Source organism: Miscanthus floridulus, chromosome 8, assembly GCF_019320115.1.
Source record: "Miscanthus floridulus cultivar M001 chromosome 8, ASM1932011v1, whole genome shotgun sequence".
NCBI classification, from domain to species: domain Eukaryota; kingdom Viridiplantae; phylum Streptophyta; class Magnoliopsida; order Poales; family Poaceae; genus Miscanthus; species Miscanthus floridulus.
The window spans coordinates 203,950,358-203,964,513 of record NC_089587.1 but is presented as its reverse complement, the minus strand read 5'-3'; the positions used below and the strand labels follow the sequence as shown (position 1 = coordinate 203,964,513).

Sequence of the window (14,156 nt, the reverse complement as noted above, 5' to 3'; positions counted from 1 at the left end):
CCTCGGACGTCGCGGCCTCCGGGAGGCCATGCAGCAGGGCGGTTGCTGCGGCAATGTTCTGGCTGGCTCGAGCAAAGTGAGGAAAGGCCCCATTGTCGGTGAGGATCCTTTGATGTACGGTGCGGGCTGTGGCGCGCGCGCGCCCCCTGTCTTTGCGGCGTTCAATCTCGCGATTGATGTCCGCGTATTCCCGTGCGAGCCCTTACCCGGCCTCATCGATCTCTTGCTATCGAGCCCTTAGCTGCTCCATCCTCAAGTGAGATGGGGCTGTCCCCTCTTCCCCGGATCTGCTCTCAGGATTGTTTGTAGGGGTGGCTTCTTCCCTGGAGGCGCTTTCGACGTGACCCTCGGGGGTCTGCGTCATGTAGCATTCCCGGGAAGGGTGGTGACTCCCCCTACTGGAATCTGAGCTGGAGAGCGATACAGGCTCCTCGTTGAGGAGCTCGTAGAGGGTCTCCGTATCCCGCTCAATCGCCCCCACGAACTCGATGTCCGTGGGTGGTTGAACCACACGTAGCGCCAGAAGGCGGCCAGCGGTTGCCGCAACGTTGCGGAGACCGAACGGAAACGCTGTCGGGGTGCTCCATATGGACCCTTCCGGACACATGGTGGCATTGTGAGAGGCCTCCTTGGGTGATGGGTCTCCCCGGGAGTTGCCCGGTGGACCCTTAAGCCTGAGACGGTTCAGGTTGATGGAAGGGAGAGACGGAGCGGCTGAGTGAGTCAGCGCCAGCTCTCCTCCTAATGTGATGATGAAATTCAGGTCGCCGAAACGCAGGTGTGCGCCCGGGGCCCAGGTGATTGCGTGGGTGGCCATCCGAGACCTGATTTGGAACGCGCAAAGCCCCTACCTGGCGCGCCAACTGTCGGTGTTTCGTACAAGCACCGGCAAGTAAATTTATAGTAATGCGTGTTAGGCTCGGATGGTGCGCTAAAGGACACAGGATTTATACTGGTTCGGGCGGAACGTCCCTACGTCCAGTTTGTTGCTGCTTGTGTTATTAGCACCGTGAACGGTCTATAGTAAGGGATACAAACTGCCGAGAGAGGGACTGGTCCCAAGTCTCTGATCGAAGGATTGAAAGGTGGTCGAGAGCTTCGTAGCTGCTCGTGTGTATGAGTGCGTTCTATTGTTCGGTCCTATTTTTTCCGTCCCTTTGATGGAGGATGCGCATCCCCTTTTATAGATAAAGGGGCTGGCTTTACAAGGGTGAGGGCTCCAGGATGCGTACTCTACTTAGCCTTGGGGCTCATGTCTACCTGGTCAGGTCCTCAATTCTGATGAGTGCGAAGGAAGATAAGTGCTTACCATGTTGCCGGTGTCTCTGTAGGATGTCAGGTTAGTCACAGTATGCTACCCTACGCAGGGTATGGGCTGTAGTACAGTGGTTTTGACTTAGGAGCCTCCCCCCAGCCTTGCTCCATACGCCTTCTGGTTCCCATGATTCTTGTAGGGAGAATTCAGGGTCGAGGTCCGGTGTAGCGCCATGGCCAAGGCCCTCTGACTAGGAGGACCTGAGGGGTCAGGAAGAGGGCCCCGCTCCCTCGGGTCCACAGCACGGTGACGGAGTATCCGTCGCTCGTGGAGATAGCAAATCCGTTCTCGGAGCGTAGCGGTTGTCGTATATCTTCGTTGGGTTTCGTGTCCCAGAGCTGAAGGCGGCGCCTACAACTCTACCGAGTGAGATGCACGCACCTGTAATACCTTTTGGGCTCAGCGACGCCCGGAAGGGTCTAAAGCATCAGTCCTGTTGCTCCCTGGCAGTCCTTTTCCTGCCAAGGCGCAGGGAATGGTCGTTGGAGCCATGGTTGACCCGAACGTCTTGTCTCGTCCTGTATCCATCATTATGAGGGATAGATATCAATCAGGGCGAGGCTCGTTCTGGGCCGTCGGGTGAGGCGGAGATCAATCCCTATCTCTTGGGCGAGACTAACCCTATCCCTCTGGGATCGGGCGAGGCGGAATCCATCCCTTAGCCCTCGGGCGAGACCGAGCCCGCCCTATAGGCGTCGGGCGAGACGGAGTTTGGCTTTGAGCCTTTGGGCGAGACAGGGTTATCCCACAAAGGCGTCGGATGAGGCTGACCCTGCCCCTCCGGGATCGGGCGAGACGGAACTCATCCCTTAGCCCTCGGGCGAGACCGAGCCCGCCCTCAAGGCATCGGGCGAGACAGAGTTTATCCCTCGGCCCTCGGGCGAGACCGAGCCCGTCCCAAAGGTGTCGGGCGAGGCGGAACCGAACTCCTGTTACTTGAACAAGGGATGACATGACGCCTTTATGCGTCCGGAAGTTTTTCACGTTTGGTGGTTATCGGTTCCACCTCCTGGGGTACCCTGGTATTAGGTCCCCGACACCACTACTTCATTACGTTTTATTTGCACTACGTGAGCTCGTTTCACTACCTATGCAATATTAAACTCAATATTATGACAACAAATAATGAAACCAAAAACACTATGAAAGGTCCAATAATAGAGCACATTAATCAACATAACAACATTTGAAGTATATGACAACAAACTAAAAGTGCATTACATGACAACATAATGCAAAGTCCAAGATTAGACAACATTGTTCGTGAATATACCATAGAACTAGCAAGTTATAGAAGACTACTGAGTGCAACAAGGCTACTTTCTCTTCTTCTGGGCATCGAGATTCTCCTCCATCGCTGCCTTCGCTCGCTGCGCACGCTCAAGCTTTCTCTCCCTCTCCTCCCTATGTGAAACAACACGCCTCTTTTTCTCATCTTCCTTTCTTTTCTAGAGCCTCCTCTCTGCGTCTCTTCTCCATCATCTCCTTGCAACGGCGGAGCCAGGATTTTTACATGGGATATGCCGAACCAAAAATTTCATATGCAAACCGGCAAAAACCATTTAGCAATTTGGTGAAGTTTCATAAAAATTGCCCAACAATTCAGTACACAACTACTAAATGGCATAATAAGTCTTAAATTACAGTACAAATAGTCCAAAATAACATACTAATAGTTTGGAATGTAAACAACACAAGCTTAAATAGCAAATAAGATTACAGCACTATTTTTTGAGCCTACGCTTTCTAATAGTCATGAAAGTGTTGATTACATCATCTTCCTCCACATCTTCCAAAATGTCTCTCTCAATGAACGTGACAAGGCAGTCATCCAAAAGACTATCACTCATCTTATTTCTCCACTTGATTTTGACAAAATCCATACTAGAAAATGCCCTCTCTACACTTGCGGTCGCCACCGGTTGGGAGCGTCGAGCGACTGAGCGGTGCGGTACGGCTGAAGCAAATGGTTTTTTTTACACAATACATGTATCCTTGTTGGGCTGGCCGGCTGGCCCTAGAGTATGTCGTGCCATACCTGTGCAACCCACTGGATCCGCCTATGTCTCCTTGTCCTCTGTCTCCCACCCTAACAGTTCTGCATCCACTCCTTGTCTTCTGGCTTGATCTCAGTGTCGATCCACGACTCAAAATCATAGAGCGGTGGAGGGATCTGCAACAAATGCAATTGTTACAAAACAAATAAATTATGCAAGACTTCATTTGATACAAAATAAATATTAAACAACATCAATTTCTCACCATCTTGTTAATGCGGCGCTGACGAAGTGTAGGCTCAAATGCAAAATTGACACACATTACCTCTGCCTATACATATTCTCTTCATCGGATTTGGCTACCTTGCAAGGATCGCTGCAAAAGCACATAGGCACTGGAACACCACTAGGCAGAGGCAACGGGTCCAAGGTATTTTCGGCCATCCAGCCATCACTACAATTGAACCAAATTTATTCTAAGAACCGAAAGTAATGAATATTAAACCCTAAACCTAGGATTTTTGTTTTGTTGCACATAAATAAAAACATAATATAACACAATGATAAGAGATTACCTTGGCTTACTAGTTTTACCATGCCTTGGCATCCTACCGTTACATAATACAAAAAATAAAAAATCACTTCAAACATTAGGTAATAACGTATCTAGGGTTGCAAAATAGACGTAATGTATACCAAATCAATGCGTAAAATTTGATAAGAGGAGAGAGGATACCTTGCTCGCGAAGATGTATGGATTAAATCCAAATATCCAAGGTCAAATTCGTCGATTCAAGAGATTGTACGGGTTAGGGAGAGAAAGAAACCGAGAGGGGGAGGAAGAAATGAGAGCAGCGTCGGCAAGGGAAACTTGGCTGCGGGTTTTGAATCCATGCTCGGCGCCAGCGCTATGTATTCGGGCGTCGAGGTACCGGACACGTGAACGCCACCTAGAATGCCCGGCTGTGCACGGCCAGGCACCTCGGAGCCAAGATCTGTGATGCTGAGACTTGTTACCTCGGCGTCATAAGTTCTAGCGCCGACCCCAAATTCTAAAGAAAAGTTTAAGTCTCCAAGGAAAGAAACGTAATTTTTTTAAAAAAAATAACTAAATTGTAAAAAATTGGGACGGGACGATTGCCGAGTTGCGTGCAGCTGGTGCCCGCGGTGATTCGACTACGAAGCGAGCCCCCCCCCCCCCCCCCCCCCCCCGATTTGAAAACCCTCTCCCTTTTGCGCCCGACTGACTCCAAATCCGACTTCAGAACTGACACGGTCCCTCCATCACATAATAAACAAGAAAAAGAGTCTCCACACGCCCCAAACAACGCGGACTGCTTCCAGAACGTAAGACGCGTCGGCACGAACCCGTCAAGCACTCAAGCAAGGTCTCGCTATCGACATGCCATCATCAGGTGCCAGCAAGAAATGCAGCAGAGGCTGATCAAGAGCATCAGATTGTTCAGACGCAACAGCAACATCCGGAGAGTTCGACATGCAGGATTCACCTAATGTTGCTCTTACAGTACGCTATAAACTCGTCGCGAAATACATTACACTGCACTATTGCTAAGGTAACCTTGTGGAGCGGACACTGGGCCCTGCATCACCCTGTACATGGCCAAAAGATTCACACAACAGCTCACTGTGGCCTCACCACCGCAGCTGCTTCACCCCTTTCTTCTTGACAACAGCATCGAAGCGCCCGTCGACCATGCTGATCTGGTCCATAAGCGCCCGCCGGATGTGGCCAGGTGGCGTCTCTGTGATGCCTGCCAAGTACACGTCGGAGGAGAGGTCGAACTTCAGTGTGGCCATGGGGGTGTTGGGCTTCTTGATTAGGTCATCCTCCAGCAGTATCTCCGCCACACGCGAAAGTATGCTGAATGCTACCCCAACAAGAACCCTAGAGTAGGCCTCCACAATTGCGAGCCCCACGTCCTGCATCCAGTTGCCATTCTTCAGCCAATGTTCAGAATTACAGCATTTTAGAATTTAGGCCTATCGAAATGTCGCAGTGCACTGTCGAACTTACCACATTGTATTGGAGCTTTAAAACATCTATAAAAGTTGGAGGCAGGTTCGGATATCTGGATTTCAGAAGCTGCACAAGAGTGTCAACCCTTTCGATGCATGCAGACATCTTGTCAAGTTCTGATGAGCTATTCTTCATGAAGCTCCAGGAATGGCGTCCTGGGGACCTCTTGTTTCTTTCCTCTAGAATTCTTTGGTTCCATGCAAACACTGCACCCTCCAACCGGTTAATAGTCTCGAGCACATTATGCTCAGTTTTCAAACTGAGCGAAACAAATATTTCCTCTATAGGAATATACACTGTGGTTATAGCCTGATACAAATCTTCACCCAAGCTAGCCCTCCCAGACTGCAAGGAACAAAAAATATTTACATTGCATCAGAAACACATTCAACTGGTGACTACGGCTGAAGAGTACTAACACATGAGTAAATTAAAGTGGATACTTGCCTTCGGAAGGGCATCCATAACAGCTGCCGGAATAGGCATATGGAATAGGACTTGTTCGTTGATGGATTTTGCAGCTTTGAGGATCTGATGAACAAGCTTAGCCTGAAAAACAAGCCTTTTTCGCTGAAATTGAGATAGCCCTTCCTCAGGGACACGAGGAGATGGGAACCACCACTTTTTACTCTTCCTTGGACCTGTAATTTTGCCCCGACCATCAGCTCTGCTACCACTCTCCTCATACCAGAACTCTGTATCTATCATAGAGTCCATCACTTCCTGCATATTTTTCGTTACATACAACATTACTAATAAAAAATATGCCACAAAGAGTTGGAGAGTATGCCAGAGTGGAGATGAAAAATGTCCAAACCATGCATAAGCATAGATTACAGGATGACAACATACAATAAGCATTGTATCAAGCTTCTGAAGGGCAGGAAGGTTCACATGAACATCTGAGCGGGCCTTTGGAGTCATAATCTGCATGGTTCAGTTGAAAAATAACTAAGTTAGATTCTGATTCATTTTACTTTATAATAAGATATAAGAGCAAGTGAGGAACATTCTATTTGGAGGCTAATTACCTCAAATGTGCATCCATCTGCCCCGCTTTGCTTCGTTGGAACCAGCTCCACCATATAAGTTGTAGGAGACAGCAACCAGTCCATTTCTTTTCTCCACCTGATCTTTTTATCTTCGCACAATGGTTCCAGCTTCCAGAGTTCTCCAAAAACAGTTGCTGTAACATTAAGTCACCCTTTTTCTGTCATGATCAAGGAGCACAGGGACACTACAATATACACAAAATAAATTGCTTCTAGAAGTGTACCAGAGAGATTGATTATGCCATTGGACAAGGCCAGAGCCGCACAAACGCCCCTAGCTCCTCCTGAAGTATCATCACCGAGCAATAGCTTTGCAAATTTTTCCTTCATGTTTTCAATATCTGAAGCACTCAAGGTATATGTGATTGGTTTCTTCCCTTTGAAAGGGAGTAGATGAATTGCAATGGGTGTACCCAACTCATCTAGTGAATGCTCCTCCTGCTTGCTAAGGCAGTGTGAAGAGAAGGAAGAACCAGAAGCATCTTTACTAGAGCAACTAGAGACTTCATCATCAAGGGAATCAGTGGTGACACATCCATCTCCGCCAGTTGTTGCACTAATGGCACTATCATCGTCATAGGCGGAACTGTTGATAATGCAAGTCTCAAGGCCATTATATGTCATCACCCCTACATCAATATGTATTTTGAATTATCTTTGTGATAATGAAATAGAAAGATGTTAATTCGGGAAAATAATTTGGCAATATGTGCTTTCAAAAAGATGCCAACTTGCCTCCACTTAGGATATTGCTAAATAAAAGGGAAGAAGAAAACAGATTACAGGACAACCTATTTATAGATCACAGCTAATTCAAGGTCCCATAAACAATAGTGTATAAACCAGCAGAGTCTTCATCAATGTCTAGCACTCTAGCACTACACAATTGTTTTGCTGTGTAGTGCCAGTTATCGATTTTAATTTTACCCCGTTCGGCTTGCTGAATCTTGGCTGAAACTGCCTGAAAAGCACTGTTCTGGCTGAATTGTTGTGAGAGAAAAATACTGTTCCGGCTGAAAAAACAAGCCGAACAAGCCGAATATGGGGTAAAGCCGAACGGGGCCATTGGACATGCTTGTGTGAACTTCCTAGAAGCTGTTGTGAATCTTGTACTTCTGCACTCTTGTACAATGCAGAACCTGCCTATTCATCCAACTTCCACCAAAACAGAGGGGCAAATTAATGACTAAATACTAAGCACAATTGCTAAGAAAGCAAATCGCTGCAAATAAAACATCAATCAAAAACTAAGAAATTACAAGGAAAATCTAACGGTAAGTTGAGGTATAGTAATAACTCTTGTTCAGGTTCTTGTGCCATTTTTTTCATCTGAAGTTTCACTGCAGAGCTACAACATCCGGGACCATATATCTAATCGTGAGATCCTAGTAACATTGGATTTTATTTTGCAATTGCCTAGCCCACACACAATGCGACTGAGAATTGTTCAGTTGCAATATTCTTGCAACAAGGTAAAGTCCAACCACGGGCATGGCCCAATTTTTTTGTGTGCCTTTCCACTGCGCAGTGTCTAAAAAGCAGTGTACCACTAGGAACTGTACCGGCTACTAGTCTTTTGCGGACAAAAAAAGTCAATGAGAGAGCGTAGATGCCGGACCTGACATTGCAGAAAACAGCCGGGGACCACTAGTGAGCTGTACAAGTATACAGATCTGCTACTGCTCAGTGCTAACGAATTCTAATCTACGGATAAAAAAAAGTAGCAAAAGGAACACGGACTCGATTGTGAGATCCATGGAGAACCAGCACAAAGGCAAACAAATGCCCGTCAGACTGATAAAAAATTGATTTGTTGGAGTCTACGGGCTACGGCAATGCCAATGGAAGGAGCAAGCAACTATCAGCTATGGATGCGAACATGGTGCGGCCGGGCCGGCCGCCGGTCGCATCAGGTCGCACAAGGCCGTGTGGCTCGTTGGCTGTTGGCCATTTGCTCCTTTGGTGCCCCGGGATCTTCCCGTGACCCCCATTACTCGCACGTTCCCAACCCACTGCACGGCCTGCACGGCGCGGCGCTGCAGCCGCTGCTCAAGGGGAGGGGGGCACTGTAGGGACGGGACGACCTCTGATGAATAGTCATGTCTGCCACTGTCTACCCCTTCTTTTTTAATTTCTTTATTTATATATAAACTTTTCCTCGTCTTCTTGTGTGCTATTTTTGGGCAGGTGAAAAGCTAGTGATTAAAATTTTCAAAAAAAAGGCAGTTTCTGAATAAAGTTTGCTCGACGCTAGGATCTAGATTAAAAATCTAATGAGATTCTAGAAAGGGATTGCAGGAACGGGGCATGCTGCACGGCCCAACCTCACACAAACTCACAAGCAGTGTACTCTTGCTACCAAACCAACATATCAGCAACACAACACCAACTGCAATTAATCGAAGGTACACATCCGGTACAGGAGATCAAAGACTGTGCGACACTCAAGAACAGACAAAAATCTGACCAAACACAAGGGAACTGAGGCCTTATTTATATTGCAAGTTTTTTCGCTCTCTCTCCGTCACATCAAATCTTTGGACACATGTATGGAGTATTAAATGTAGATAAAAAAAATAACTAATTACACAGTTTGATTGTAAATTACGAGACGAATCTTTTGAGCCTAGTTAGACCATAATTGAATAATAATTATCAAATATATACGAAAGTGCTATAGTGCCGAATACTGATTCTAAACCTTAATCTAAACAATGTCTGAAGCAGGAAGAAAGGGAGAAACAGGGGAGGGAGATCTTGGGCAGGAGGATTGCTTACTGTCGGGCTCTTGGTCCATGTCCATGCTGAAGTCCTGCGGCCGCCGCCGGCAGCACGCCAGCGTCTTCATCCTCATCTCCGCCGATCCCTCCTCCTCCGCAACCGCAGCCGCGCCGCGCCCGCGCTACCACCAGTAACTGAAAGACATGAATGAAGACGACGAAACCCCACCGTAGCATCAGGGTTTGAATGAGGAGCAGGTCGGTCGTCAGACCGCAAACTGCTGCAAAAATAAATGCGCTGCGATCTCGCAAAGATAACACAACACTACCAGGCTACCACTTGTCTACCGGTACTCCCAACTCGCAATAATCACGGGGCGGCGTACATGGCGACCGCCCGTCCGCCCGCCCGCAGAAAAGAAGCCCGGCTTTAAATTTATTTATTACTGCCGCGACGCGCCACCACACCCCGACCCCGGAGAGCTCCGAGCTCCCAACCCACACGAAACACCAGGGTCTCGCAGCGTGTGGGCGTGGCTTTTGGAGCGCTAATGATTAGACCATCAAGAAGGAAGCCGGACGAGGAGGAGGGAGGAGGTAATCTTGCAATTAGATGCGGCTAATGATAGTGTCCTGATAAGACGAGGCGACTGTGAACGTACCCCTCCACTAGTGGTAGCAGCAATCCGCCCGCTCGTCCGGACGGACGCGAGTTATTATGGCGGGTGGTGGGCCGGCGATCCTGACGTACCGCGCCTACAGCACCAGTAGCATCAGGGGCTCGGCTCGGCGGTCGAGGAGACGAGGACGCAGCGCGGCGGCGGCCGTGCAGCGCGGAGGGCTGCAGGGCGGAGGCGTTTGAAATTTGAACTGGGCGGACTGGCGGAGGAACAGGCGAGCAGCCCAGCCGGATGGTCGGATGGACAGGAGCGTGGACTGTGGAGGAGAAGACGACGTGTGGGCTTTTGCGCGTGGTGGGGCTGCTAGCGTCGGTCGGTTACTCGGTCTAGTGCGGCACGGCTGGCCTGGGCGCGGCTGCGACCTCGCCTCCTCGTCCTCGCTTTCCCAAGGAGAAGCACAGGCTGCGGGAAAGCGATGACCTGAAAAGGCGAGGTTGTGGTAGTAAAACCAGAGCACCTGCGGCCCTGCGGGGTGAAAAGGCCGGAATTTGACTGCTCTTTTCAGACAAACCACTCGCGTACTACGCTGATTCATTCATTTGACTGCCTTAATTTACCAGTTCTAAAGGTAAAGAAAAAATACTAAAAATAAATTCACCGCGCTTTCTCTCACCCTCTCTTCTTTCCCGGCCTTTTGAACCGGAACCGGGGGCGAGAATCAGGATGGCGCTTACTATTGCCAATCCCGCAGGAACCGGAAGGTACCGTGTCTTCAACTAGGTGACAAATGCTTCGGTTTTGGGTGGCGCTACCGGCTACCGGCACTCATGTGGGAGGAGCAAGTGAAGGAGAGGAGCAAGAAGCTCGGGCATGGGACGTCACACGGCAGGAACTGGGAACGGCACGGCGCCGGCATTTCTGAGATGATATAAGCTCTTGGCGAAATGTCGGCAGGGTAGAGGGAGAGAGAGAGGCAGAAGTACCTTTGCAGCTTCGACGCCTACAGCAACAAGTCAGCGGCCGCCCGACATGGATCTGCGAGCGAGAAGAGGAGAAGCTAATGAATCGACTTACCGGGGAGAGGGCAAGCGATTCGTCCACGAAGAAAACAAGTGGAAGGGCGCTTCTTACCAGTTACTCCTACCACTGTGCCGGCGAGGGCGAGGGGCAGACAGGCAATGTGAAAACAAGCGTGACGACTGAGGACTGAGGAGCAGAGCAGCGGCCAGCAGGGCAGAGGCGCGCACGCCGCAGGGGAGCAGTGGCGCGGCACAGGGATGGAAGGGAAGAAGCAAGAAGGGGAGGGGGGAGTGTGTGTGGAAAGGGAGTTGGAACTGTCTGACTATCTCTTTCTTTCTTGAGTAATAAATGCTGGGGGAAGATAGAAGTAGCAGCAGCGAGCAGGTGATGAAGCGCGGAGGAGGAACGTGTGAGCGGCAGCAACCAACGGCCTCCCTGCGATCTCATCGACCCGCCAAACGCTCAACGAGCGCCCACGATCCCACGCCAACTTTTGAGCGACGCAGATAGGCGGCTCATGTGACGATGTATCACTCCCTCGACTACCTTTTACCGTGGCATAGCATTTCTGTTTTTGAAAAAAAGAGAACTTTGTTAACAGAATCTTGACTTTTTTTGCTACCCTCCTCCACTAGTAGTATGCGTAATCCTTGGCTAAAGGAAAGTGATTTTTTTCAAGTTTGTGCTTGCATTGACAAACCACGAGGCGGTGAGGTCAGGTCAGGTCCGCCACTAAAAAAAAAGGGTCGGAGCCATCTGCATGCGCGGGGGGCGGCGGCACGCAGCATCCAATGCTCTGGTATGCTGCAACCGGGATGCCTGATCGTTTGCTTGCTTCTCCTCCCACTCCACCCTCTGCCACCGCTCCGGTGTCCGGTCATTTTCTTCCTCATCAGTTTCACACTCCTAGAGCCCTGAAATTAATCCACTTGGCTTCGCTACCCTGACCGATCGCTTCACCCCTGGGCCCTGGCCTTCCACAGTTTGAATGAGAACATTCTTACCGCAAGTCGTCAGGAAAACCATCTCCGAACCGGTGGATCCTAGATGGACGGCCCTGATCACTGGCCCTGAAACCCCTAAACCGAGGGTGCTGTTCATTTGTTCAAGGACTCGTTGTCCCGTGAGAGAGTAGTACAACATCTGTACGTGCAGCCGAAAACGAAAATGCACAGTGTTCTCTCCGTTCTACGGATATGTGCAGCACGGATGCAATAATCGCTACGGTGCTGATGAATGCCTGGGCGATCCTGGCTGGATCGATGGCTCAGCGTCAGCCGAGCCAAGAGCCTACGCACACAGAAACAAGTGCATTGATGAGCGCGGAAGAATAGAATAGAATAGAAGGATTTGCTAGAAACAAAAGCCGTCCATCGGCTGGTGGCTGTAGCACGCAAACATGCCGTTGTCCTGGTCCCCAAGGCCGCAAATCCGCAATTCCCCGTGCGCCGCGCCGCGACAATCGAAAGCATCCTGTTTGTTTGGCTGCAGTTTATTGTAAACGATCGTAAATTTTCAGTTAGAATATTATTTTTCTCTTACATAAATCAATTAATAGTATTTTTTTACGAACCAGCAACGATACGAACCAGCCAACCGAACAGATTGGACCCGCTGCAGATTTTACACACTCACCCTCGCGTGAGCCGTCGTCGCCCGTCGGGAACGGCGTGCTGTGACCACTGGCGCACGCAGGCCGCTCACCGGGGGCCGGGGCGGTGGGGGGTGGGTGGATGGACTGAAACGGCGTACCGCGTACGGCGCGTTGATGGAAAAGCGAAAATTGTGGTCTTGCTGCCCCCCTTCCTCTCATTCCAGGTGAACTGAAGTCTACTGTCTGTGGTGCTGGGGTATAAATAACGGCCCGTTGAAGGTCCATTGGTTGGACCTGAAATGAAACAGCGTCCCCCCCTGTTCATGGTTTTAAATAAAACGACCGTTGGAGCCTCGCAAAATTCTGTTGCCAGTATGATTTTCTTCATCAAACCTGTTAGCAGCTTAAAAATTTTAGTGTCCGTGAAAAAAAAAATCATGTACTACTATAAATTAATTATATGTTGGACCGGAAAATTCTCATCCTGTCCCGCGTTCTATTTTTTTCCCATCCATTTAGTGTTCGGTCGCGTCGGGTGAGACTAAATGTATATTTTCATGAGCACTTTTAGGCTGGACAAAGGAGATGTTAAAGGGATTTTTGAGCTACGTCACGGGCTATAGCCCGGGGCCTAGATCCACCCCTGTGTTACGGGATCTTGTTTCTGTATTCTTGGAAACGAGAGAGGTTGTTTCCCACCCGTTTATGTACGATCCTGTTTTTGATCCGAGATGATCATGTAATTATAAATCTTATTTTCAAGCATGCAGGATATGTCCAACAATTGCATGTCCTTGTGTAATGCCTACTCATCACTAATTATGTTGTGTTAACGCACATGGCATTATGCAAGTGAATGTTAGATCGATCTTCATATTTGTATATTGTTGTGTGATTTTATAAATTTATACCTAGGAATATTAGTTCCTGTGATCCTAACATAATTTTTTGGTTCTCTATCTCTTTCGGTCTATTTCTTTTTCTTTTTTTCGATCACACAAAAGGTTTTCTCTATGTCTATTTCCATATGGCTACATATCCCGATTATGTTTTTGGTCCTGATTTTTTCGAACCCTATCCCATTTTCAGTAAAAGAATATAGAAACAAAAACAGGAGAGGAGTTTTCCTATCTATTTCCGTCCGGTTTTATCCCTAGTGACAGATTAATCTGTCTGTGGTTTTTATGAGACAGGTGAACTTAGGCATGAGTTATGTTATGGCGAGATGTAACGAACAACACAAGTGCAACCATGAACTGGCCGCGTGGCCAGTAAGACAGTCATCAGATGTTCAGTGGAAAGCAAAGCATACAGATATATGGATGGAGTTCGGATCAACCACACAGCTAGCACGCCGGGAACGGCAACAGCGCAATGATGATGGACAGCCAACAAATCGTTTGGCTCAAAGTGGCGTCGTGGCCCAATTCCCCTGTTACGCGAAGCAGTAGTGCAGATCGAGATCGTAACCACTGGCCACCCAAACTGTTCCTGCCTGCACTGAACGCATGTGTTTAGCTACAGTGACAACGGCAACCTACCTCGTAAGTCCTACATATAGATCTCTTAATTAAAGTGAACCTAGGAATGTGCGATGGTGTACCGTGCCATGCCAGATCGGGAACTACTACTGCCTTGGACGTGAGGACACGCCAGTAAAAGCAAAGCAGCGCATGCACGTACGCGACCGCCGGCCGGTGCGCCCAAGCTGCCGCTCTGGCCGAGGTGCTAGCGGCCACGGGGTAAGTGCATGGCAAGCACACATGCGGATGTCTCATCGTCTTCGCTACTGGCGACGAT

The 14,156-nt window shown here is 49.0% G+C and overlaps 1 protein-coding gene across 5 annotated transcripts; it reads right to left on the bottom strand.

Moving 5' to 3' along the window:
- Window positions 1-4,741: 4,741 nt before the first annotated feature.
- Window positions 4,742-11,107, bottom strand: LOC136474642 (rop guanine nucleotide exchange factor 14-like). Of its 5 annotated transcripts, XM_066472206.1 has the most exons (9): window positions 10,874-11,107; window positions 10,726-10,777; window positions 9,181-9,317; window positions 6,627-7,031; window positions 6,382-6,536; window positions 6,203-6,277; window positions 5,798-6,073; window positions 5,348-5,695; window positions 4,743-5,253 (listed from the first exon to the last, which is right to left on the bottom strand). In XM_066472206.1, the coding sequence occupies exons 3-9, from the start codon at window positions 9,254-9,256 to the stop codon at window positions 4,966-4,968; spliced, it is 1,623 nt and encodes a 540-aa protein (XP_066328303.1). In that variant the 5' UTR covers window positions 9,257-9,317; window positions 10,726-10,777; window positions 10,874-11,107; the 3' UTR covers window positions 4,743-4,965. The 5 variants fall into 5 exon arrangements, with proteins under 5 accessions (XP_066328302.1, XP_066328303.1, XP_066328305.1 ...); XM_066472208.1 differs by lacking the exons at window positions 10,726-10,777; window positions 10,874-11,107 and adding an exon at window positions 9,785-10,036; XM_066472207.1 differs by lacking the exons at window positions 10,726-10,777; window positions 10,874-11,107 and adding an exon at window positions 9,452-9,743.
- Window positions 11,108-14,156: the final 3,049 nt, after the last annotated feature.

Coding starts and splice junctions, on each gene's coding strand:
- LOC136474642 (XM_066472206.1), bottom strand. CDS start 9,256: ATGAGGATGAAGACGCTGGCGTGCTGCCGGCGGCGGCCGCAGGACTTC. Junction 6,537..6,626: donor TGGCATAATCAATCTCTCTG/GTACACTTCTAG, acceptor TTAATGTTACAG/CAACTGTTTTTGGAGAACTC. Junction 5,254..5,347: donor TAAAGCTCCAATACAATGTG/GTAAGTTCGACA, acceptor AACTGGATGCAG/GACGTGGGGCTCGCAATTGT.